Here is a 24,013-nt window from a genome sequence, read left to right as displayed (position 1 = left end):
GAAGGGTATTCCAGTTCACATGACATCATGGTCAGTATACAAAATGGGAAGAGGAAGGAGGAAGGGGAGGACATTTGGAGTGATGGTGTTTGTCTTCCTAAGTGACCATTACATGCGATGGGCTCTGCTCTCCTGGGGATAGCTAAACATCTGCTGCCCATGGGAAGAAGTAAAGTAATTCCTTGTTTTGCATTGCTTCTGTGTATGGGGCTTTTGCTTTCCCTCTTAAACTATCTTCACCTCAACCCATGAGTTTTCTATCTTTTACCCTTCCAATTCTCTCCCCAATCCTACGGGCTGGAGAGTGCCCAGCAACTGCATTGGGCTTGGCAGCTGGCTGGGCTTTAAACCATGACACCTGTGCAGCTACAGTTTTCAGGTGTGACTTTGTCCACATCACACAGACAAAGAAGCAAAACAACTGTAACTTTTATTTCCTAACAATCTGCAAACAGCACCAGAGTAACTGGTTTCTAAACTGACTGAAATAGGAAATATGTTCAACTTAATTATACTGCACATAAATATTATATGATATAGTTAAAACAGATGCATTTAGGTGAGGAATAATGTGGATGCTGTTACTGCAGAGCTTTATACAGGAACAGTTTCACCCTGTTTTTCAGAGGTACACTTAAATAACCAGTCAAGATCTAATGGAGATAATATTTAATTATTATATATTAGTATTAAGAAGTCAACACCTATTCACATAGGTCCAGGCTCAATCACACTGTTTTCCATGACAGAAGACTATAAAACTACAAATGCCCACACATCTGAAGAGCTTCATTCACCTGAATAGTCCTACTGACCTCAACACTGGCAGGACTGAAACCCAGTAAGACAATCACAGATGAAGCAATCTCTAATTGCTGTCTCTTGAGTCGATACACTTCCAAAGAATCAGGGAGGGAGAAGAAAAGAAACCAAAAACCAAGGAAGTCAGAGAATAATTCCACTCCTACAAAGAGTTAAGATCACACTAATGCATTTTTTCCATAAGCAAATCTTCCTAAGGTAAAAAGCCACTGAAAACAAGTCAAAATGAATATTGTTTTCCTTTCAATTCATGGCAGAGCTTGGTTCTGCTATGACTTGAATGAGGAATGTGCAAGGTACTTAAAAGATATGTCTGAGACAAGAAAATACGCAAGTTAGTGCCCTCACTATAAACCATCTGAATTCAGCACACATTGAGCAGAGCAATCATAACTGGATGAGGGAAACAGAAAACTGCCTTTTAACAGAAACTGTCTTTTAACTACACCATTACTTTAACAATATTCATAACAACCACAGAAGTGAACTTTAAGGAAATACTGCAGAAATGCTTCATACGGAAGAGCTACAGAAATCTGAATCTGTATTTACCAGATCAGCTACATTACAGTCATCCTCATACTGGTGCAAATAAGAGTCAGAAAAGCTGGCTGCACAAACCCATATTGGTCAACTTGATGTACACAGGAAGACTACTAGAGCCTCCCGAGAAACACAACTTCGACAAATTTCCAAAGACCAGTATTTCACAAAGTATCTCAAGTAAAACAAGCATCTCATCTCTGCACATGAACTTGCCCAGATGCTTCCCAATTACACTGCAGGTTGAGACGATTCTGCTCTGAATGCATTCCCAACAGGAACGGGAATTACAATTCCAAGTTTATCTCCACATGCTTGCTTGTTTTCAGGTTTCTGTGTCTCTCCTGATACCAGACTATATAGGGGAGTCACTGGAATCCAGTTACCAAGAGTCTGGGGGCAAAGAGGGGAGTGGCACTCCTTCTGAAATAGCTTAAAATCTCCCACTCTAATACGACCTCAACTACCTGCATAAGAGTTAGTCCAACAGATTTACAGAGCAAATTCCACTCCTTCCACAGCACTTGCTTGAATAGAGGGACCAAGTCTTGATTCTTCCCTATTTCAGGCCTTGGATTGTTGCAATTATCTTCAGAGCTTGAGGGAAGGACCACTGTCATGCTCACAGATGCATTTCACACCCCATTTTCACAGGTGTAAAATACTAAACGTAGAGTGAAAAGCCACTGGCAGCCAGGCATGTAAATTGCAGAAAAAAACATAAACTCGGTACAACTCTTCCCAGTTAGAAACGAGTATATCTTAAAGGAACTTCCCATGAAAGCAGCCTTGTTTTTACTTCAATTAAAAACAAACTGGCTGGATATTTCAGCTATGTCCTCTCATTGTCTGATGCAGAGTTCACTGGTCAGCTGTTAACCCTTTATCTCCCGGAATCAATAACTCCGCAATTTCATAGCTTCTACAGAATTAACTAGCCTGGCACATTTGACAGAAAGCAAAGCATCAGTGCTTCTAGGTTCAGGCCCCTACTATGCCATTTATAGCTGTAAAAACACTGTGAATGTAAAAGTGCAGCTCCCTAATTCAAGAAGTGACATGACAAAGCCAGGATGATTCATGTTTGTATCTTTTCATGCACCCAGGTCAGATCTACGTTTCCTATCACTGATCATCAACATTAAAGGCAGGACCTTAGAAAGGAGCTGGACTCTTTGCACCATACCTTACTGAAAAATGAGATTAAGAAAAGAATACTAATTTGTGTCAACATGCAAGGCACAAAAATATCCAGTTCACTCTTCTACTTGGCAGCAAAAGGTAAAACCTGTAGAAGTTGCAGGCTTTTTTCAGCTGTCAGCAGAAACTGCTCGGTGTGCTGACAACACAGCCATATGAAGTAAGACCTTATAGATTAACTCATATTTTAATCTACTAAACCTACTGAAACAAAGAAGAAAAAGGAACCCGCCCCATGCCCCCCCCAAACAAACAAACAAAAAACCCCCACAAAACAAAACCCCCAAACAAACAAACAAAAAAACCACACATAACCCCCTCCCCCCCAAAAAAAAAAAACAACCCCAAACCTAACGAAAAAGAAAAAAAAACAGAGTAGCTTAACCCACACTATGGTCCAGATAAAATACAGGTAACAAACTTCAGTCATTTCACTACCATACCTTGTATTTTAGTAGGTTCTCATACATTTCAAACTTTGTAATCCTTTTTGTGAGAAGGTGCTAGTTAGTGCAGATTGTATCAGCTTGAAAACTCAAATAAAAATCGTCAGTTACATCTTCTGGGGAAAGAGAGCTTTAAGTCACTTTAAGTCAGTATTCTGCTTCCAAAACACTGAACTCACTACCTCACAACTATCTGAGGCTAGTATAAAAGCCGAATGGACAGAGAAAATAACACTGCTCTGAAATAAGCCAAAGTAATGGCTCACTTGAGTCAGATAACAAACTAATGCCTTTAAGAGTCTATCTGCACTGTAAGATTCTTACAGGTTATCTATCATCTCTTTCACTCCCTTGCTTTTCCAAAAACAAAGGTGCCAAAAATAGTAAGAGAGACCAACAGTCTTAGCTGCTTTCAGCCAAAGTATTAACTTTATTGAAATTCTGACCTTTTAAACATGTTACATTCTGCTTTCAATTTGACTAACATACAGTGAACCAAATTATTCCCTTATATAAAACCCATCAACTTTGGTCACTGTTCCTTCCCTTTCACAGAATACGTGGAAATCAATAAAGGATGCCTAAAGTCTTTTATAACTTCAAATACCAGGGAATGGAATAACTTTGTTGTGTCTTTTGCTTTCCTACTCAATGTAAGTAGCTCCACTTCTCATTTAGAAGTAATACATGTCATGTACCAACACGGAGACACCTTTGGTTCCTACACTTCCCAAAAACCCACTAATACCAAGCAGAGAAAATGTAACAGGATTTTTCATATTTGTGAAGGAAAAGACAAAACTACTATTGCTAGGAGATTCTGCTGTTTTGATGCCTGTTTTGAGTAACCCACTCTTTGCAAGTAATCAGTTAGGCTGAACCTGGGGCAAGTCATTAAGACAGTGGCTCTAGCATCTAGAGGCATTAACCTCTCTGCACAAAAAAAGGTCAGCTTTAGTTACTTCATCTGAGAAGAATCTCAGTGGAATATGTATTACATGCTTGGATATTACAGAAAATACAACAATGGAGTGACCGACAACCTCAGAAATAAAACAGCATATCTGGAGAGGCAGTAAAGTATTTCTCAGGGACATTTATTTGGTGGAAGAAAAAACACATTCAACAATTAGAACCCAAATTGCTAATAATTAAACGTAATGTACACAACAGTATTGAAGGGTTTTAACTTCATGCAGTTATTTATTGTGTGCATTTAGAAGACATTCACTGTGTTTTGGGAGCCTGTCAAATAAATTTAGAAAAAAAAAAAAAAAAAATCATTCTTGCCTTATGCTCTAAAGAGAGCTGTCACTCCTTGAGGAAGCATCCTTGGCACAGCAGTCTTTCCCAGCCAGCACTGGCTGAGGAAGACTGGCACTTCACCACCGTTAGGAGAGACTCTGGCCTGCCAGCAAGATGCACGACAAAAGGGGCAGTGTATTGCTACATTCCTGTGTTCTGCAAGTTCTAGCTCCCATAACAGCCTGCCAGTAACAGCCATATGCAGCCTCTGAAGCTATGCCAGGTGTCAGCTTATCTCCAGGCAAACACAGACTGACACAATTAACAGCATTTACCCTCTGCACAGAGAATCAAAAGTATGATTTACCAGACTACATTTTATCCCATCCTAAAGCCCTAAGACCTGTACGATACGGCTTCTTTTCTGAGAAAATAGGTACACAGTTTTACAGGTATCATACATTCATTCAAACACCAAAATACAAATAACTCCTATCTGCTGAACAGAATTAACAATACAGCATCTTGAAAGCAGTAAAATCCTTATCATGACTTTCTGAAAGCTTTCTTATACTATTTCATTTTATTCTCCCAAGTAATACCAGGGGAAAAAAAGAAACTTCCCCAAGGACTAAAGCAATCAGTTGCATATGTCTTTTCGTGTATTTTAAAAGATGTTGCAGGTGCTGTGCTACTGACTTTAAGCAAGCTTTGCTGTCTTAGGAATGCAAATCAGCTGTAGAGGCATGTCCTCAAGACTTACAGATCACATGTAATATAAAATGTGATTAAAACACTCTTTAGAAGAGAATCACTATCAGTACATAACACATAAACAAGAGAACCCCTATTCTGACTCTACATACAGCAGATCACTCAGCAGTGAAAAAAATAAATCCAATAAAACAATTATAATACAATTATTAACATGTCCACATTAAGTTTACACAACAAATTAGTAAAATGGTTTTAGAGACAGACATGGTTCATCTCGTAATGGAATTTCAGACATTCACATTGCTGAATACAACAATTTTCATCCAACCATACAATTAAATTGCAATAGTTTTAGAGAAGAAAAGAAGAACCTATGAAGCATACAAATGGTACCTTCCAATAAACAGTAATACTTTTTCAGGCAGAATGCACTGAAAGACCAAGCACCTTTCAAGAAAAGAGTAAAATATCAGCACCGTGCTCCAAAGTTCATTATCCATTAAAATTGCTTGAAATGTTGGAGATGCAGGACTAAGCTGTCTGTGCTGAATTGAAAAGTGCCACTCATGTCTACTGACAAGATACAATGCAAAACCAAAGGAAAGAAGGCAGGGGTGAAGGTAGAGAAGGCAAACTGAGTGAAGGAAGAAGGAACAGAGCTTGGGCCTGACTTTCTGACACTTCTGAGAAGCAAGCACAAAGACTGTGACATTTTCTATTTTGTGTTCCTATATATGATCCTATATACTTTTCCTAAGGTGAAAGAGAGACAAAGGACTTTAAACTCCTCTTTTTCTATCTCAGTACAGTCCCCTGGTGCCACAAGGAACCAGAGAGGTCCCAGTATGCAGCTTTTGATGTCTGAGGCATACTTACCTCATAGAACAAATGGAAGCAATCAAACTGATGTTCGGACCTTCTATCAAAACTCCCACTTTAGTCCTGTTCTTCTGCTGTGAGAAAAATTCTCCCTAAACGTGACAATCTTCAACCTGTTCACTTTTCTAGTCACTTGCCTGCAACCAAATGCTGAACCAAACTCACTGCAGCCTGAATAACAAAAGTGAGGGCTGTTTTTTTATTTTCAAGCATTATACCTAAACCATTTTATTTTAAAACCAGAAAAAATAAAACGACTTTTCAAAGGCTGTTTTTAGTAGCCTGAAATTGAAACTGCTAAAAATAAACTCAGTTTAGCTTTAGTGTTGTTCAGTATCACAAAACACACACTAAGAAGTCTTGCATTTTTTTCTTGGTCTGTCTCTCGAGAACTGTGATTCAGTAACTCTCCTTTTAGGGTTGCAGTCTTTATTCAACCATGTGCTGCTACTGCCTGAATAGAAAAATGATTTGCATTAAGGCAGTAAGAACCAAGATCTTTATTCTGCTGTATCCTGTACACTGTGTCATGTAATAGCTGGCTACTCTAAGATTCATGGAAAATTCAGATCTGAACAAGAGAGTATTTTACATGTATTACACAAATACACTTTGTCTTGGATGCACAAATTAGACCAATAACCCTTCCAGTGCTAATGGCACAATGAAGTGTTTTTCTCACTAAGCAAGAAAGCAGAAAAACTACACCATATTCCTCATTTAAGAAAGACTCGTGTTTACAAAATCTTACACCTTTCAAGTTTTTGGAAAGAAATTCAGTGCTGCTATAACCTTACTAAAAATTCTGCAGGGGAGAAAAGATTCAGCCTGGACAATTTTTTTTTCTAGGCAGACAGAAATTATGTATACTCCAGGCAGCCCTCATTTCTTCTACTTTGAAAAAAACTCACCACGGCACACAGAAAATTACAAGGCTTCCTCGGCAGGAAAGTGACTAGACAAAACTCTCGAGGCCTGCCTCATGCCCTCAATCTTTGTCAGCGACTGCAGAAAACTCTCATACTGACAGAACTCCTTGTCTGCAAACCTTCTCAGTTTCTGGGCAGACTCCTAACGTTGTTACATGACTACAAAAGGCGTAACTCTTTCTCCCACTTAATTTCTACAGAGCTCGCAGCAGCAGCAGCAGGCCACAAGCTTCGTGCGTGCTCCCATCTCCCCACCCCGCAACCGGAGCGGCCCCGGTGGCCTCTGATGCTGGTTCCGTTTAGTGAATTCCCTCCGCCCTCTCCTTTTCCCGGGGTCATGTTTCGCGGCCGCCAAACACAAGACCAACACACGAAACGAGTTTTCAGACTTAGGAAAACGCCAAACCAGGGGAGCAGCGAACCACAAACCCACCTACGGAAGCCATCGTGACAGCTGCTCTCCCACGGAGCTGTGCGAAATCGTGCTTCCCCTCCCGCCATGCTGCATGCTGCCTGTGGCTCACGGAATCGAAGCAGCGGGGCGCGCCAACCCGCCACGCAGAGACTTGGGAAAGGCTATTGTCCGCATTTGCCAGCACCCGCCACTCTCCCTCACGTGTTAGAACTTCACGTGTGTTCAAAACTTCACCGCAAAGTGGGTTCCAGTATCTGCGGCGAGAGAAGCACAGGCTCCCTTGTCTCAATACAGCCACCTAGACAAAGAAATGTGGCCAGTTCACTTCATCCAGGCAGAAAGTAATTCCCCGATAGTTATTAGATTAGGCTTCCTGCTCACTCGCCAGCTCAACTGTCCATTCAGTGTATGCCTGCTGTGCTGACTCCACCTCATTTGCGTTTGACTTGTTTCCCCCACTTTCCCCTCCCGTCTCGCCCGGCTCTCACCGCCTCTTCCATGGAGAGCGCCGCTCCCAGCGGGTCCTGTGCTCGGCGCAGCGCCGCGGGGGCGGAGAGCGAGCGGCCGGCACACGAACCGGGGGGACTGGGAACTTGGACTGGGGGGAGGGGTTGTGTGTGGTGGTATTTGGTTGATTTTGGGAATTTTTTTGAGAGTTGGGGGGCGGGTGTTGTTCTTCCCCCACCACTTCATTTGACCTCACTTATTTTGTTTCTTTCAGAGAGATGCAAGACACGGAACCGAGAATTGTCAGATTAATGCTTTGTAATGTTGGCCAAAGCCCAGCTACTCCATTACACCAAAGTGGCCCAACACTCTAGGATAAATTTAGCATCCAGAGCTCTGAATAAAGTTTTACTTACTTCCCAAGACTACAAAACACGTATAGCCTTACTGTGTTGCATTCAGCATCCCCCTAGCATTGTTCTGAGCACGTTTTATTCACCGTTCAGGAAGACTCTACAGCTCCACAATGAGAAGCACATTTCCTTTTCAGATTGTTCATCAGTGCCCAGCACACAGTATTTTCTGAAAGGATCACTGCAGGAAATTACTAGATCTAGACAGAAACAAATACAACTTTTTAAAACTTTCCCATGATGAATTATTCTATTGCTTTCAAATTTCTACTGGTGCCATGTTTTGAATGCATGTACTAAACCATTCTGATAATATTAAAATACACAAGCTGTCTTGGTTATAGAGATGAGTACTGGTAAAGTAATCAACATTTTGTTTTCTTCCACAGACCATAATGTAAATCAAACTATTCCTTTATAAAAATATTTGTTCCTACCACTGTTTTCCTTCATAGTAGTTGCTCCTATTAAACATGTTGCATAAAGATTGCACTCAGAAGAACCAAATACCAAAGGTTAGTTGTGATATACACCATATCATCAGGTACAAAGAAGAGAAAATCCTTGCCATGGGGTCGGACAAGGTTATTATGCAGCAGTTCAGAAGTGACATCCGTTACTTTGAATAATTTATTATACAACTACACTTTGTCTTGGATGCTTCCTGGCAGACCCGGATACAGTCAAACACAGTCTTCCCACTTCTATAAAGAATAATGATTAGAGAAATTTTCTCTCCATATAAAGCATCTCTGTCTCTGCATAAAAAGCACTGTAACCACAGGACCTTTGGATATCTCATTTTTTTCCTGATTTTCAAATCTAGAAAGCTTTGCTTGTTTGGATATTAACACTTGCTGAATTAGAAGGGAACAAGAATAGTAACCTTCAACAAAGAAGATAACAGTGGTCTGAGATGACCTATGAGGTAGGTTGGTTAAGTAAGAAACTTACTTTCCAAACTATTATAAGGATGTAATATAAGCAGAAATCATGTAATCAAAAGTATTAATATAATTGAGTTTTGTCAGCATTTATCAAATTCACCCTTTAAAAAAATTTTTTTGCATGATCCTTCTAATAGACTCAGCTATATTTAAGGGGCTACTCATCAAGAAAATCGCTCTGATATGAACAATTAATAACAAACAAAAGGGCACATAACAAAAATCTCACCTTTCGCTTGTCTTTCTGTCACAAATTCAAAGTTTCAACCAAATGAGACTTTCTTCTCCAAGGAAGAAAAAAGTCTGAAACTCTAAAGCCAGAAGATGAAAAGGGCAAGGCTGATTGCACACAAAAGAAGAATTCAGAAGAGAATGAAAGGCAGTGTTGGATGTCTCCATGGAGGAACTGATTTGGTTTAGGTCAGCGTGTAAGATACTGCCATCTCAAAAGGAGAAAGTCTCTTATTGGCAAGAAGAATTGATTTCATGGCTGTTCCAGGCATGACACAGCAAATCAATCTCTGCCAGGTGGTACCAGTGTACAGTTCTCCTAGATATATTACATATGATTCCTGGTTTGATCAGAACCATTACACTGCAAATTCTAACAAAAATAGTTTTAAATGTAGGGCTTGAATTGTAACATGCACCTTTCTCCAGCAAGAACCACTGAAACAGAGTGGCTATGCCATGCCCTTCATACAAATTCAGCAAACTCCACAATTTGTGAAGGAATGTCACATGTTTCCCTGCTACTCTGATGACAGACAGAAATGTAGGAGTCAATGTCAAGTAGATTGCTCATTTCAGATTTTGTCTACAAGGTGCCTGCATATAAATGGCTTTGTGAAATAACTTGCCTAACTCAGGCATGGAAAAACACAGATTAATTTGGTTTTCTCCTCCTCTGCAAGAGGGAATAAACATGAAGAGAATTAACATAGGAGAGAACAGCATCCTAAAAAAAAATTAGCAATATGACCTTCAGACTATAAACAATTAAGTAGAACTGAATGTGAATTTCCTCTCTGTTCCTAATCAACACTGGAAGGTCTGAATAAAGAATATCTTTAACTTGCAAATGCAGTAGACAGACCTTCCCATTCACTCAAACACGGGATCATTTTAAAACTGCAATTTTTTTGAAAATGTGCACTCACAGCTGTACTTTGATTTTTGGAGCTCTCTTCTTCAGGCTTTCCTCAAACTACATGGAATAATTTGGCACATCACAGTCATGAAGTGCCATGTCATATAGTAGGAGGCCTCACCCTGGAAAAGTTGAAATTATTTCATAGAATCATAGCAAGAGCAGTAGTCGTTGCTATGGTTTTTGTTAATTTAACCTTTTCCAGACAAAGTGACTAGTGACATCTCAAAAATGTATGCTATGCACATGTACTGCAAACAAGCAACCTCAGTCATGTGTAAAAACAAGCACATCTGCCAGGCTGTATGCCCATCCAATCCTGTATTTCTATTAAAATTGTTTTTAAGTTTCTGTCAATGGCTTATTGTTTGCATCTTCAAAAGAAGAAAATATTAGTGATGGATTTCGCGGCTTCAGCTGGTTTTGGGTTTTTATATATGTGTAAGATAATATTCACCTGTATTTCAATGAATATATACAAAGATAGTTATTTATCAAATGACTGATTGACTGATTTATGTGGGAAAATACATTACTTTTTCCCATGGAAAGCAAAAGAAAGAGAAACCAAACTCTCTAAAACAGAATGCTTTAAAAACCACTCAAGTAATCACTTTTTCAGTGGTTCTTAGCAAGAAAAAAGAGGAAAAAACCAAAACCAAATCACCACCACCCACCACTGTATTATCATGGTGCATTTCAAATTTAACTGTAGAGGCACATATGCTTTGAGACCATGATCAAGTAACAACACTGAAGCATTGTATAAACACATTTTTCCCATGTAATATTTGATTATATAAACAACTTTTTTTGGCATTTGGAACTTCAGAATTATACAGCTTATTTTATTGCCTGAATTTTGGAATTTTTGAGCTCTCACAGATACTAGTGAACATAACAAGAAACTGTGCTCAGCACCCTTGGAAGTGTTGTCATCTTTTCAACTAATAAATGCATATTCCAAGTACAGTCAGTTATCTTGTATGCCAAGTACTTAAAAAAAAACCAAAAAAACAAAAAAAACCCTCCAAACTAAAAACAACCACAAAAATAAATAAACACCAGATAATGCTACTGCTTTCTTTCAAGAGAAAATGCCTTTGGATTAAAGCTACAGGAAGGATGAAAGCTACAGGCTGCAAAACTAAACTTTCAGTTGTAGTGGTTCCTGCATGAAACTGCAACAGGCAATAACGTGTCTTATGCAAAACTTCAAGTTTTTTCTCAGTTAATAAATCCTTTTGAAACAAGGCAGTTGTTTCATTTTCAGTTCACAGTGATATGAAAAGTTAGTCAAGACAAAACAAGTAACAGACAAACTGGATTGAAGTATGGTGCCTCAAAGAAGGGAAGCACATAGAGGGTGGGTATGTTCTTGATGAAGAGCCGATCAGCAGTTGCTTGATTTAATGCTAGTAGTGACAGATGAAGGATTAGACTTGTTGAGGTACCATTGATGAAAAATATATAACATGCAAGAGACCGCAAAGATGTCCCAAGCTAGAAACCTTATTTCATATCAATTCCTGTAGGAAAACTCTATTGTCACAAGACCTGCTATTCCTTTAATGCAGTTCAACATTTGAATTCAGGACAAAATGAGTGGATGAGAAAGTAGAGAACCTCTTTTTGTATGTAGGGTCTACACTACTTGGATACTCATTTCTTGTGAAAAAACTTAATTCACATTTGCTTGAGGCAGAAGACTCCATATAACTTTTCAGAAGTGTCTTGGTTCAAATGAATAATGCAGGCAGTGCCAAGGGACCTCCAAGAGGGCGATTTCTAGGGGAACAGTCTCAGTTCTCTGATTTACATATCTGTCAGCACTTTGCCCACATGGAATGAAAAGTCATCCATTAAAACAAGCAAACAAACCAATGTAAATACTTGCACAGAAAATTAAACACACAGTATGAGACAAAGTCTTTCCAAATCAGTATCTGAGTCTATCTCCAAAGCAGTTTTAACAGAGCAGTTTTAATGGTTTAAGGCCCATTCTGATCCATGATCACAGTATTTCTGTACAGATGCAAATCCTGCCACAAAAGCAAGGGAGGGAGGAAGAGGAGACAGTGAATAATTTCACAATATCTCTTCAATGTAATGTTTGAAGAAACTATCTGTGGGAAATAGTAAAGGTAAAAAGTTTGTTTGTTTGTTTGTTTTTTGAGTTTTAGGCTTGGCTAAGATAGACTTTAAGCTTGCAGAAAAATATGCTTACCAAGATAATAGAAGGTTTTAAGCTTAAAAATGGTGTATTGTACATCATTAATAGAATACATGCAAGCATTATGTGAAGCAGGCATACATGTACTTTTAGTGATTAGTTAGAACAATTGTCTGTAAGCTTTAGCACTATGCTACTGGCTAGAAGGTTTATAAAATGCTCTGTAACAAAGAAATCTTTGGCTGCTGCTGGTCGTATGTGAACTGTTGCCATCTTTCTATTATCTTAACCATGTAATGAGGCTGATGCTGCAGTAAAAGCTCAAGAAACATATCCCAGCAGTCCCGTCCTGTTCAGGAAAAGACCTCCAAACACACCTATCTTCTTTTTTTTCCCCTTTTCCCCAAATTCTTCAGTATTACAGAGAAGCTGCACATGGAATTATATACATATGCATGCACTAGATTATGCATTCTGCTAGCACAGTATTTTCCATGACCATCTGTAGTACTTGAATTTTTCTTATGTTCAATGTGATGTTCAACATGTGGGTCACAGCAGACTGTGTCCCTTTGCAGAAGTTTAGCTCGGGGAGCTGTAAGAACAATTAATCATGAAATATCTTTGTCTTAACATAAGTATCAGATTTGAAGAATTATTGACTCTGTGATCACATACAACACTGCCTACAAAACAAAATGTATTCATGTTCTGGAATATTATATCAACCTAGAGTATCCAAAACCAGTGGAAGAGAGAGTATATTTCAGAGAATGAGTTTTCTTATGAAAATCTGGTAACGAGAGTGGCCTATTTCAGCTTTAATGTATCAGCCAAAGAAAACACACATTTATATTATCCCACTGGTTTATCATCACATACCATCTGCCATGGACTTGGCATGCCCTAGATTTTTATATTCATTTAGGTATAATAATATTCCTTTCTCTTCTGAATCAATGACATTGGCGTGTTTGCCGAGTGGCTAAAATATGTACAGATTTTTTAAAGTTTTATGTAGAAACATATAACATAGCTGTAAACAAAGCTAGCTAGGTGGATTAAACTCTAAATAATTTCATCTCTAAAGCTTTAGGAAGTTAAGTAGTGTAGACCAGGAGAGTTCCTCCTATGAAAATCTTAGCCAAACTGAGGTGTGGGGGGAAGCTCAATTACACCTGATTATCAAATAGCTCAGTTGTAGACATTTACACTGTAAGGATTGTAGTTAATACCACTCAGTGGAGGAATAGGCTACAAGTATTTTAAGTTATTTTCAGTTTCAATTTCATTCTACTGTTACAAGATATTTTTCACTATTCATATTGGTATAAACCAAATGAAATGGTTAAGCTTTTTAGCACATGAGATGGAATATTATTACTTTTTCCGTGAATTTGGACTACCAGAGTGAAATCACTGATAATAAGCGTTGCTTATTTCTCCACAGGCCAAACAAATACATTTCCATGATTGTACTTGAAGGATATGTTGAGAACTGTATTATAATCAGTGGCACAAAGGGAATGAGTTCTCTGACAATGGGGACTTGAAAACACATCAAGTCATATCCAACCTTCCTGCAATAAAAACTTTGTACAAAGATTAGTTTTACTGAGCTGAAATGTCTCAATGAAAGTAACCCAGAGACAGAAAAGTGTGATAGATCATAGTACATTATATTGACTCCAGTGTTTACAACAACCAAGAAATGGTCTCTGAACACTTATGATTTTGCTTTACAGCATTCCAAATGCTCTTTCTGGAAGCCCTCATTAAGTTCATGCTGGTAGAATCCCAACAGGAGATCCAAGTAATTTCCTGCTTGCTCCAGAAGGCTATGGAGGCTTCTTATGCACTAGTAAATGGTGTATTTCTAAATAATTAAGTGTAGTGTGCCCCCCGTTGACGGAGTGACCAAATTATTCTTTGTCTGCTGAAAAAGGCAAAAAACCCAGAAGTTTCTCTCCTCATTTTGGTAAAAAGACACCTCTTCACCTCAGACCTGGGGCTGCCCAATTGGACAGAGGCCAAGAGATCCCACCTAGGTAATTCACTAGAAAAAGAAGAGAACAAAGGAAATAATCACTTTTGTGGGGTGTTTTAGCAGAAGCAAAGACCTCTTGCCTGGCTTGGTTTTTTCTCTGTAAGATCTTTGTTATTTTGCCTTTTATTAAACCTTTTCTGTTTCCAATACTACCTCAGAAGCCATCCTGCTAATTTTATGCCATTCTGGGTGGCTGAGCTATCTTGGGTGTGATGGGTTCTCGGACAGCTCATAAGACCTGGCTCAAAGAGTAATATATCAATTAAGAAACATTAGGTGTTTAATTATAAAAATATTGTGTAGATGAACACCATATTCAGCCATGACATAAACATGTCAAGGGCAATTGCAGGACAATGGAAAATGTAACAGAAATCTGGTGTATCTGCTTTGCATTAAGTCATACATTTCCCTTCTCTACTTGTATTTTTTATTTTTCATTGATAGCCTCAACAAAGAAACAAATGAAAACCCACTAAAATAAACAAAACATCCAAAAAACCCTAAACACAAACACTCCAATAGCAAAAATGAAAATGCACAGTTTCCAGGAGGACAGCTTTTGTTAACCATCCGCATAAGTGGATGCATTGATGTTCTAAGCAAATGAACCCAGATGTCTGGAGAAGTTCTGAATCTATTACTTGCTTTGAACATGTATATCTTACAAAAAGAGGTAAGAAGAGGAGAGAAAGGTAAAAGTGAATATTATATGAAAGCTTTTCACATTGTGGAGAAAGTTTTTGCCCATCATAAACAGGGAATTTTTCCCTTCCACAAATTAGTTTCACTTTTATTCCCAAACTGACCCTCAGTTTAGAACACTGATATTTTTTAAATCAAAAACTTAAGCAGTATGTATCATTTCCCTTGCAACTCTGTAACTGGAAGAAATTACAATCCTGGAATAACAGCATGATACCACAACACTATAAAATTCTAATCAGTAACATAATTATGCAATAATGAGGCTGTTACGTTGTGGGTTTGCCTTCCAATACATTTATTGGAAGAGTCATCACTTTGCTGGATGATGTAATAGAGTAAGTCTGTATTAGTCAATGAGGAGAATTAGGGCTCCGAAGTCTCTATCAAATAAAAACAGAGTCTGTATGAGAAAAATTGTGGAAATATTCCAGTATGTGGTCTTGAAGAGTTCCACAATGGCATGAGGAGAAAAGTTGCCCTTTCTAAAATTTTTAGAATAGATGCAGCTCATACACAAGCTTTCAGTACAGTACAGTGTCTAAGCTCCATGGAAGAGATGAGATGGCAAGGCTTTACACATGGTTGAAGGCTCAGAGATTCCTTATACCAGCAGCAATGCTTTCATTCCATCATTTGCACTGCTTGAACTACACAAGTCTGGTTAGGCTCTTCAGAAAGGATGGAAAAAAGTGACATCATGTCTTCTCTTTTGTCAGTACATTGATAAAAGATTATAGACAATCTTCCCTTGTTTCACAGATCCCTCCCCTCTGTTGCAAGACAGTGCCTGTTTGTGAATGCAAACCTTCTGCAAAGTTCTGTCTATGCTTTGACCAGGGCTGAAGAAGGGGCAGTTCTTCACATCTAGCCTTGGGGGTGGAGTGGCAGGGCAGCAAGCCAGCATTCAGTCCCCTGGCAAAGAGCTTGCTACGCTTTTATGTGTTACTTCTGTATACAAAGAGACTTAAATTAGCTGTCTGCTGTTAGAGAAAAAAGAGCCTTTATAAGTTTCAAAATGGCCCACAAATAATGCTTCAGTTCCTTCACTGATGTGTGGGACTCTCCCTCCCATGTAATATACATCAGCTATTGTGAAATTCCAGAGAGCTGTATCTGCGTTCTGGATGGAGCAGCCCTATTTTTTGAGGGGTATTTATAAAACTAGCCAACTTATAGGCTACTAGCCAATGTACAGACCACTTGGGTTCATCACAAGAAACAAGGTGTCTTTCAAAGACAAATCAGAATGAACTCTGTGGGTGCTGTATTACTTTCAAGCTACATAAAGTGAAGAAAAGGACTATGAAACCATAGCTGCACAAGTTATCACTGGAGCAGCAGTGCTGACATAAAATTGACTGCATGCATACAGACTGAGGGAGGTTAAATTTATACCTGTTTGATAAAGAACAAGGCTCTGAAATACTGCAGGCAGGACATCTCCAATAAATGTACAGGTAGAATGAAGAGTTAGGGCATAGCTAATATAAGCGAGGCAGACACATAACAATACTAGACTGATTTTCCCTAGCAAAGTGGTTTTACCTGGAAAGAAAATTAAGATTTCTAAAGATTAAAGTTTTATAAGACTTTATTTTAAAAAGTGTCCTTAGGTAAACAGGTCAAAAATCAGATGCATTCAAGATACTAGATACACAGTTTACATTAATAACTTAAAGAGAGAATTTTATAATTTTTTATACTTAAGGACTGGATGTCTTTGCAATTCTTGACTATTTTTCTTTTAAAATATATACTTTTGTACTTTTCTAAAAGCACAACAGAATCCCTTGATATGGTAAGTGCTACTTACACTGAATGCTGTTCTCCACAATGAAACAGGGAGGAAATGAAACAGTAATAAGTCTAGATAATTGGTTACCAGGTTACAGAATCCTCACTGGTAACTTAAAAAGCAGATAAACAGCAAAGCTGATATGCAAAACAAAGCAATTTTGTTCAAGGGTGATCTGAACTGAGACAAAAGTAGTCACATCTCAATGGCAGAACTTAAGACTACAGAGTTCATGACACAAAAGGCCTCACGCTGTTGAAAATTTCTGAAGAAGACAGTATGTTTCCTGACTTTTGCCAAAATAAATACTATGTAAGCATTTAAAAGAAGAGCTGGGCTGCAAGGGAAAGTACTAAAAATTGAGGCTGTTAAGAACTCTTGCAAAGTGCACACTCTTAAGAGTCACCTTTATGGCATGTGCATGAAAGCATTCACAGGAACAGCTGCATCTGTTCCCTTCAGATTCTTGGCCTCTTCAACACACAAAACATAACCCTTTCACTCAAGGCATGAATTAGGGATTGGTAGCAGAAATAAGAGGCACTTCTTGCAAAAGTAATCAGAAGACATAGAAGCAAGTAGATACAGTGGATGCTTACTGTAGATACAGGCAATAACTATAGTAGAAGTGAAGGGAAAAGAGAAAATTTAAAAAGATATAAAGTATGATTCTGACTCGCCTCTGACAACAGAAGTTTCTGTGCTCTGATGGGAAAATCACCCAATTAACATTGCGAAGAGATGCTTGCAAACAGGTGTCTTTACTACGTTTTCTAGCTGACCTACCTCATACCTCATTTTAACCTTTAACTAATTAGCAACCAACATCTTTAATGTCAAAGTACATTATGTTTACAGCTAAAACCAAAGCTGCATGGAGATGAGCATGTAACCTGCAGCATTCAGTGCACCTTGAGCTTCATTTTAAAACAGGCACTCAAATGAAGAATTGCCTCCTTTTCTAATTGTTGGAATAATTATATTCAGTGTTTCATTAACTGAGCATATAAAACCAGCCTTTGAGAGATGACATTATTTAAAATTAAGCAGGAGAATCGAAATAGAAAAACACTTTGAAAGCCAAATATTTTTCCAGGGTAAGTCTTAGCTCGTAGCAACATTAATAGAAACCATTTAGCAACAAAGTGTTCAGTAGATCAACCTATAATTGATTTGATGAAGTTGTCCCTAGGAGGATATCTGCCACTAATTATATAGAAGTAGGGAGAACCATAAAGAGGTGTCTTGAACTGGGTAGAAGATTTTTCTAAAGCTAAAGATAGTTTTATTCTGTGCTGACGTTATTTGTTTTTGACTATTATTAAGTGAAGCAAATTGAACATAAAGGGTTTTTTAAGTTAAAACTTAAAACTAACTAGTATTGCATCAAAACCCATCATCACATTTATTGAAAAGTCTACTGTCAAGATGCTGCTGGAGAATACAGTCATAGTCTAAGCAGTAAAACTACACATAATATACATGAATTTTCATGTGAACATCATGTAATGCATAAAATGAATGCCTGTGTTTTTTATTCAGGTTTTAAATACATTAGCTGGCTTCCTGCCATGTCCAGCACTTTCTGATGCAGTCCAGAAATTCTTTTTTCCTTTAATCCTATTTTTCAAATAATTTTACACAAAAAAGGTGACAGGTAACAGTAGCTTAGCTGCTATTTTTAGTAGCAAAGAGTTAAGGCCTTGAAAATCATCCTTTATTACAAAAAAATAACAGCTAGATCATAATAAATCTTTAAATATGTAATCATCCACTACCAACTACTTTCTCATGGTTGCGCATTTACAAACTGTATCATGGCAAAAAAAAACCCCTCCAGAACATCAATTCCTCTGGTAAAGGATCTCCTTGACTTAAGCATAGCTACTGTCAAGCTCTACTGTCAGCTTCATTTGCCTGGAAAGATGGCAACACGGATATCACCCATCTTTCCTGAGATGGAGACAAAACCTGCTTAAAATCACAAAGAACTCAAGTCTCCTGATATAGTATTTTGATGTCATCAAATATCAGCAGAAAGACTGAGGAACATTGTAACCATGCAAACACAGAGTGAGAACAAGAGCAGGATGGCCTCAAACACTGAGATGCGTTTCATCTTATTTCCATGACACAGCTGCCTAATTGCTTCACACTAAATTGGCACAATGAATGTGAGCATGGGACTCCCTGTTGGCAGTTAAAATCTGGAAGGTATTAAATATTTCTTGGATAATTCTTCGTTACTCACTTGTTTTTGGTGTGATTAAAACAGGACTGCTAAGATCTGCTTCTCTGACTCACATGTGTAAATTCCCTATTTATATGTCCTACTTATATACCACTGTTGTGTTAGTTGCCTTCATACACAGTTCCACAGTTCATTTTCACATTCCTTAGGAAACAGGGGTACCTTACCAGAAATGGTTCTGTACAGCTCAGATGGGCTGCTGACCTTTTGGCTGGAGGGAATCTGCTGATAGCATGGTGAAGCTGCTGTCACTAGGAGAGAAGGAAAAGGGCAGTTCCTCTTCAATAACAGCTAAAATGTCAATAGTGCTATTTAAATAAATAAATAAATAAATAGAGACATTTTCTTACCATATGTCACCTCTGGTGACAGGGGAAAAGCTGATGTGAATGTGACAGTTTCATTTCCATTTTTTATTGGGGAGAAGATTTCCCCATCTATTTCATCTTGGTAATGTACAACAATCATCTAAGAGAAGACACAAAAAAGCAAAATTACAGTGTGATAGTTCTCATTTAACCCTATGACACAGTGGGGCATTCTTCATCAAATTACAAAAGGTTTCTGTAATCAGATATAATGTAATCTAGTGTTCCAGCAGAGAGATCTTGGAACACTGAAAACATGCAAACACAAGAGACATCCAAAACATGCAAAGACAAGAGCATCCTTAAACACTGAATTGCATTACTGAGGTGAATTCAGTTATTTGTTCTTATTGCCATGATGCAACTGCCCAATTGCTTCACAATAATTTTGGACACGGAACATAAGACTTCCTACTGGCCACTCACTTCAGTATTTAGTGAAAAATTCCTGTTTACCTCCTTGGTTTTTTCTCCAGCAACCGGCGATCTTGGAATTACGGCCTGGTAACTAGCAGCAGACTTCATCCATCCACACTTGTTATAGGATGATTCCCCAGGAACATCATTGTCATACTGCCCAACACTTAACTTTCTGAGCCTTTTCCCTGTTGCATCATCATCTTGCATACTTGTTGCTGAAAACAGGCAAGCTGATTAAGAAACTAATTTTTTTCCAGTTAGAACTGTTAAAAACAAACTTCACTATTCTCTCTGTAGTGATTATAATCAAGAATGTTCAAACTATATTACAAAACCACATAGGTGGGGAAAAGACACCAGTTGTAGTTTCTTTGCTGACACCAGTTGGAAAATATTCACAGTGCCCTTTGTTCTAGAGTAAGTTTCTCCTGATGCTCATTTTTGAAGCGATCACCCCGAGTGCAATCGGAAGAGCAAGCCAGCAGGGGCCGCTACGGGCACTCCAATGAGAAGCCTCTCCTGCCATTTCTGCCGCAGTGGCTCTTGGCAGAAAAACCATTGCTGCGGTCCAGGGCTGCGTTCCCCCCACTCCCACCTTTCCCCTCCCAAAAGTAGATTATTTTTAGCTAAAACAGATCCTGGCCCTTATAAACTCAGTTCACTGTACACCTTTTGTGACACACATAGCAATCATACTTAATCACAAAAATTAGGTATTAGCTACACACAGAAGCTGTAATCCTTTTGAGGAACAGCACAGAAGAGTAACCTTAACCAGCAGAACGATGCAGGATATTCAAGGATATAAAGCACTATTTTTTTCCAAAGACGTTATTAAGAGCATGTCACCAGATGCAGAGCTATGATTAGCAGGATTTTATACATGGTCATCCACTCCAAACAGCAGGTACTTCCAGATTACTCCTGCAACAATTGCTTTTTCTACCCTTCTTAAATCAACAATAAGGATCCGTAGAACATACTGAGTAGTCACAAAAACAACCACATGCATAGCAACTTTTCAAATACTCCTCTGAGAACTTCTATGGTCTATATATATATGCAAAAGATCTTTGAGGATTAGCTATTTCTCTTAAGAGTTGAGTATTTCTACAAGAAGTTACTTTAATTGCTTGGTATCATTTAAACCTTTACAGTAATTTCCAACTGTAAGTGTGTGTTGTTGAAGCACATCTCCTATGGACCCTGATCATGGAGCCAAAACACTAGGAGTCCAAAGTGTGTCCTTCATCTAAACCAGCAGGAGGGCTTAATCAGCAGCTTGGGTAGAGAAAAATGATAGCATACACCTTACATGCACATTGATTTCATAATCTGAAGTAGCTGATAGAAGCTGAGGTATAAAATCTGGCATGCAGCATAAATCTGTGTTATAGACATTCCACCTTGATTACACTACACAATTATAAAGCATTAATGCACAAATACATTTCTGTATAGTGGAACAGTTTTTATTCAAGCTTGAAACAGAGACAGGGATTTTAGACTAAAATCCATGATACTTAACTGATTCTGCATTGACATATGTATGTATCAACCCGAGTAACTTGCTGGCAAGTAGTGGTTTATTCCAAAAATCTTAATAAATCTCTTGTTAAACTAGAGAATTAGACACTTCAAAAAAATCCATCTCTGCTAGCATCCAAGCCAGTGTTATAATAACTACTATTGAAGCAAATAAATAAATACATAAAACCTTGTTAGTAATTTTTGAATATTCCACCAATATTTTGAATATTCCACTAAGATTAAATTTCAGGGTCCAAATACAGCCAGTTATTAATTTTATCAAGTCAGTATTTATAAACCTAGCACATTTTGAAAAAAACACAACTGAGATTCTGTTTTTATGGTTGCTGCATCCTGGACAAATCAAAAACTTTCAAGCATCCATATTTAACTCTTTTTCCCCACAACTTGAATCTTTATGTGTGGTCTCTCATTTATGGAAAGAGTATGTGCTAAAGACTTTGTAAGCAAACTAGATGCATCACTCAAGATTTTCGAAGCCATAAAAGGACATGAAATCACAAATATCTCCTAAACCTCTTACATGATACTAAACAGTCACGGTGAATTCTACTGAAATTGGAGACATTTAAGAATGTAGACTGAGTTAATACTATTCCAGCATTTACCAACATTTACATTGGATTTCCTTTCTTATTTGTAATGTCTGTAAAGAAAAATGAGTGGGAATCACTGGAGAATCTCAGATGATCTGAGACCAGACACTCCCAGTCCCACAATTTCTCCACAGGAGGCAGTAGGAGCCAGGAACAGCACATAAGCGTTTCACTCCATCTGTAACCAAGTTACAAAGGCATAGACAATTTATTTCAGAATATTTCTCTTAGTTAACATAGCCCTGTAGACCACTTTATGATGAAGAATATCTATCTTTTGGATGGGTCAAAAAAGATATTTGAAATTTAACACAAGTTTTGCTTGTCATACTAATGAGTGGATTTCATTATCAATAATATTGATACACTCAGGAAGCTTGTAATTTCTACAAAGTTAGTGTAGTCCTCAGAAAGCTACAAACAGGTCTCTGTGGGAAAATGGATATTTTCTAAAAACAGACTGAAAGTGCTTTACATATCAAATTACCATTAGATGCTGGACAACAGAGAGGAGAAGTTGAGCTGATATATTTCAGTAAAGCTTAAAGCAAATAAATCTAAGAGATTAAGTGAAGGAGTGAGCAAAAAATTACTTCTACTTAGGTCATTAGTTTCAAAACTTTACTTCATAATATTTAGACTTATATTTTAATAATTAATATTTTAATATTTTAGACTTATTAATTTGAAAGGAATCTTTTACAGTGTAAGGTGTCAGTTGCCAAGACTTCCTAGAAGTTACAAAATTAATTTCTGCTTTTATCATTTAGCTGAAAGTTTTGGCAGAGCTTCATAAATATCCCAGGAGCACATATTTATTTATCTGAAAGCATTTCATATACTGTCCTTTCTCTCTTTTCCCATGTGAAATGTAATTTTTCCCTACAAAATAATTTTATTTTCCCTGATGAACAAATAATAACATTCCAACAGACTGGCATCAGAACAACATCAGGCACTTCATCAGATGGTTATCACCATGCAAAAACTACAGCTAAGAGAAGCATAGCCAGTGGTTAAAGGTTAATCTTTGGTTTCTTTAACTGCTTAGCTTTCCTCAACTACTGTTAAGAAGTATTTATAACTATTGGAAAGTAAACAACACTAAACTTAAAATCTTGTCTCCAGTGGCTTGTCAATAACAGTGCTGTATCTCATTTATTAGCAAATTATCCAACTGGTTGCAAATATAATTGCTTGTGATAGCATTGAAATATAAAATGTCTGAACTTGTAAAACTGATTTTAACCACTTGAATTTCAATCATCAATACCTGAGCAACAGTTGAGATAATTTTCTCTGGATACAGCTTAAGCAGTGTTAACTATATTATTTCACACTTATTATTTCTCACTTACCTAACTTCATTTATTGTCTAGCAGGATTTTTAGAATCTGCAATTCATTTCAATTCTAATGCTTTCACAAGAGGAAACAGGTAACATTTATACATTCAAGAAAATCTAACAAAATTTAAGTGGTTTAAGAAAATGAAATATTTTTTGAAGAAACAAAAGGAAAACTTACTAGGATGTATGCTAAATCAACCAATCAATACAACTTAACAGACTTTGCAGACAGACAAGCTGGAATTCATTGCTTGTGTACACAGAGAGGAAAAGAAAGTGCTTGCACTTCAAGTGAGCTTCCTACCACAGTTCCAACTGGTGTGGAAAGCTAGCATAACATAAGAAGCTCTACCAGTTCTACCCACAGAGCAATAAAATGCAGGGCTCTATTGTGAAAGGAACAGTGAAAATTTCCACAAATCTGGTTTTCCAGTGTCCCTTTCACAGATCTCAGCAGAAGTCATGAAGGCTGAAATAACACTCTGGGGAGACCTGTGTTATCATTGCAGAAATTTCAGAAGTCAATGACTACACAGCAGTTTAAAAGACTTATCAATTATTGTGAAACACGGGGATACAATGCAACATGAGCCTTAAGAATGC

At 37.8% G+C, this 24,013-nt stretch overlaps 1 protein-coding gene across 22 annotated transcripts in view; it reads right to left on the bottom strand.

Annotated features, from left to right (window-relative positions):
- TNS3 (tensin 3) overlaps positions 1–24,013 on the bottom strand; it is a 206,930-nt gene that overhangs the window by 27,712 nt on the left and 155,205 nt on the right. For all 22 annotated transcript variants that reach the window (XM_064421580.1, XM_064421582.1, XM_064421583.1 and 19 more), the window contains 3 exons: positions 19,952–20,130; positions 19,478–19,595; positions 19,295–19,378 (listed from right to left, as the gene is read on the bottom strand). In XM_064421580.1, the coding sequence (XP_064277650.1) occupies positions 19,295–19,378; positions 19,478–19,595; positions 19,952–20,130 (381 nt within the window). The remainder of the gene's footprint in view (positions 1–19,294; positions 19,379–19,477; positions 19,596–19,951; positions 20,131–24,013) is intronic.

This window comes from Passer domesticus, chromosome 1, assembly GCF_036417665.1.
Source record: "Passer domesticus isolate bPasDom1 chromosome 1, bPasDom1.hap1, whole genome shotgun sequence".
In the NCBI taxonomy this organism is placed as follows: Eukaryota; Metazoa; Chordata; class Aves; order Passeriformes; family Passeridae; genus Passer; species Passer domesticus.
This window is presented reverse-complemented; position numbering and strand designations above follow the sequence as displayed.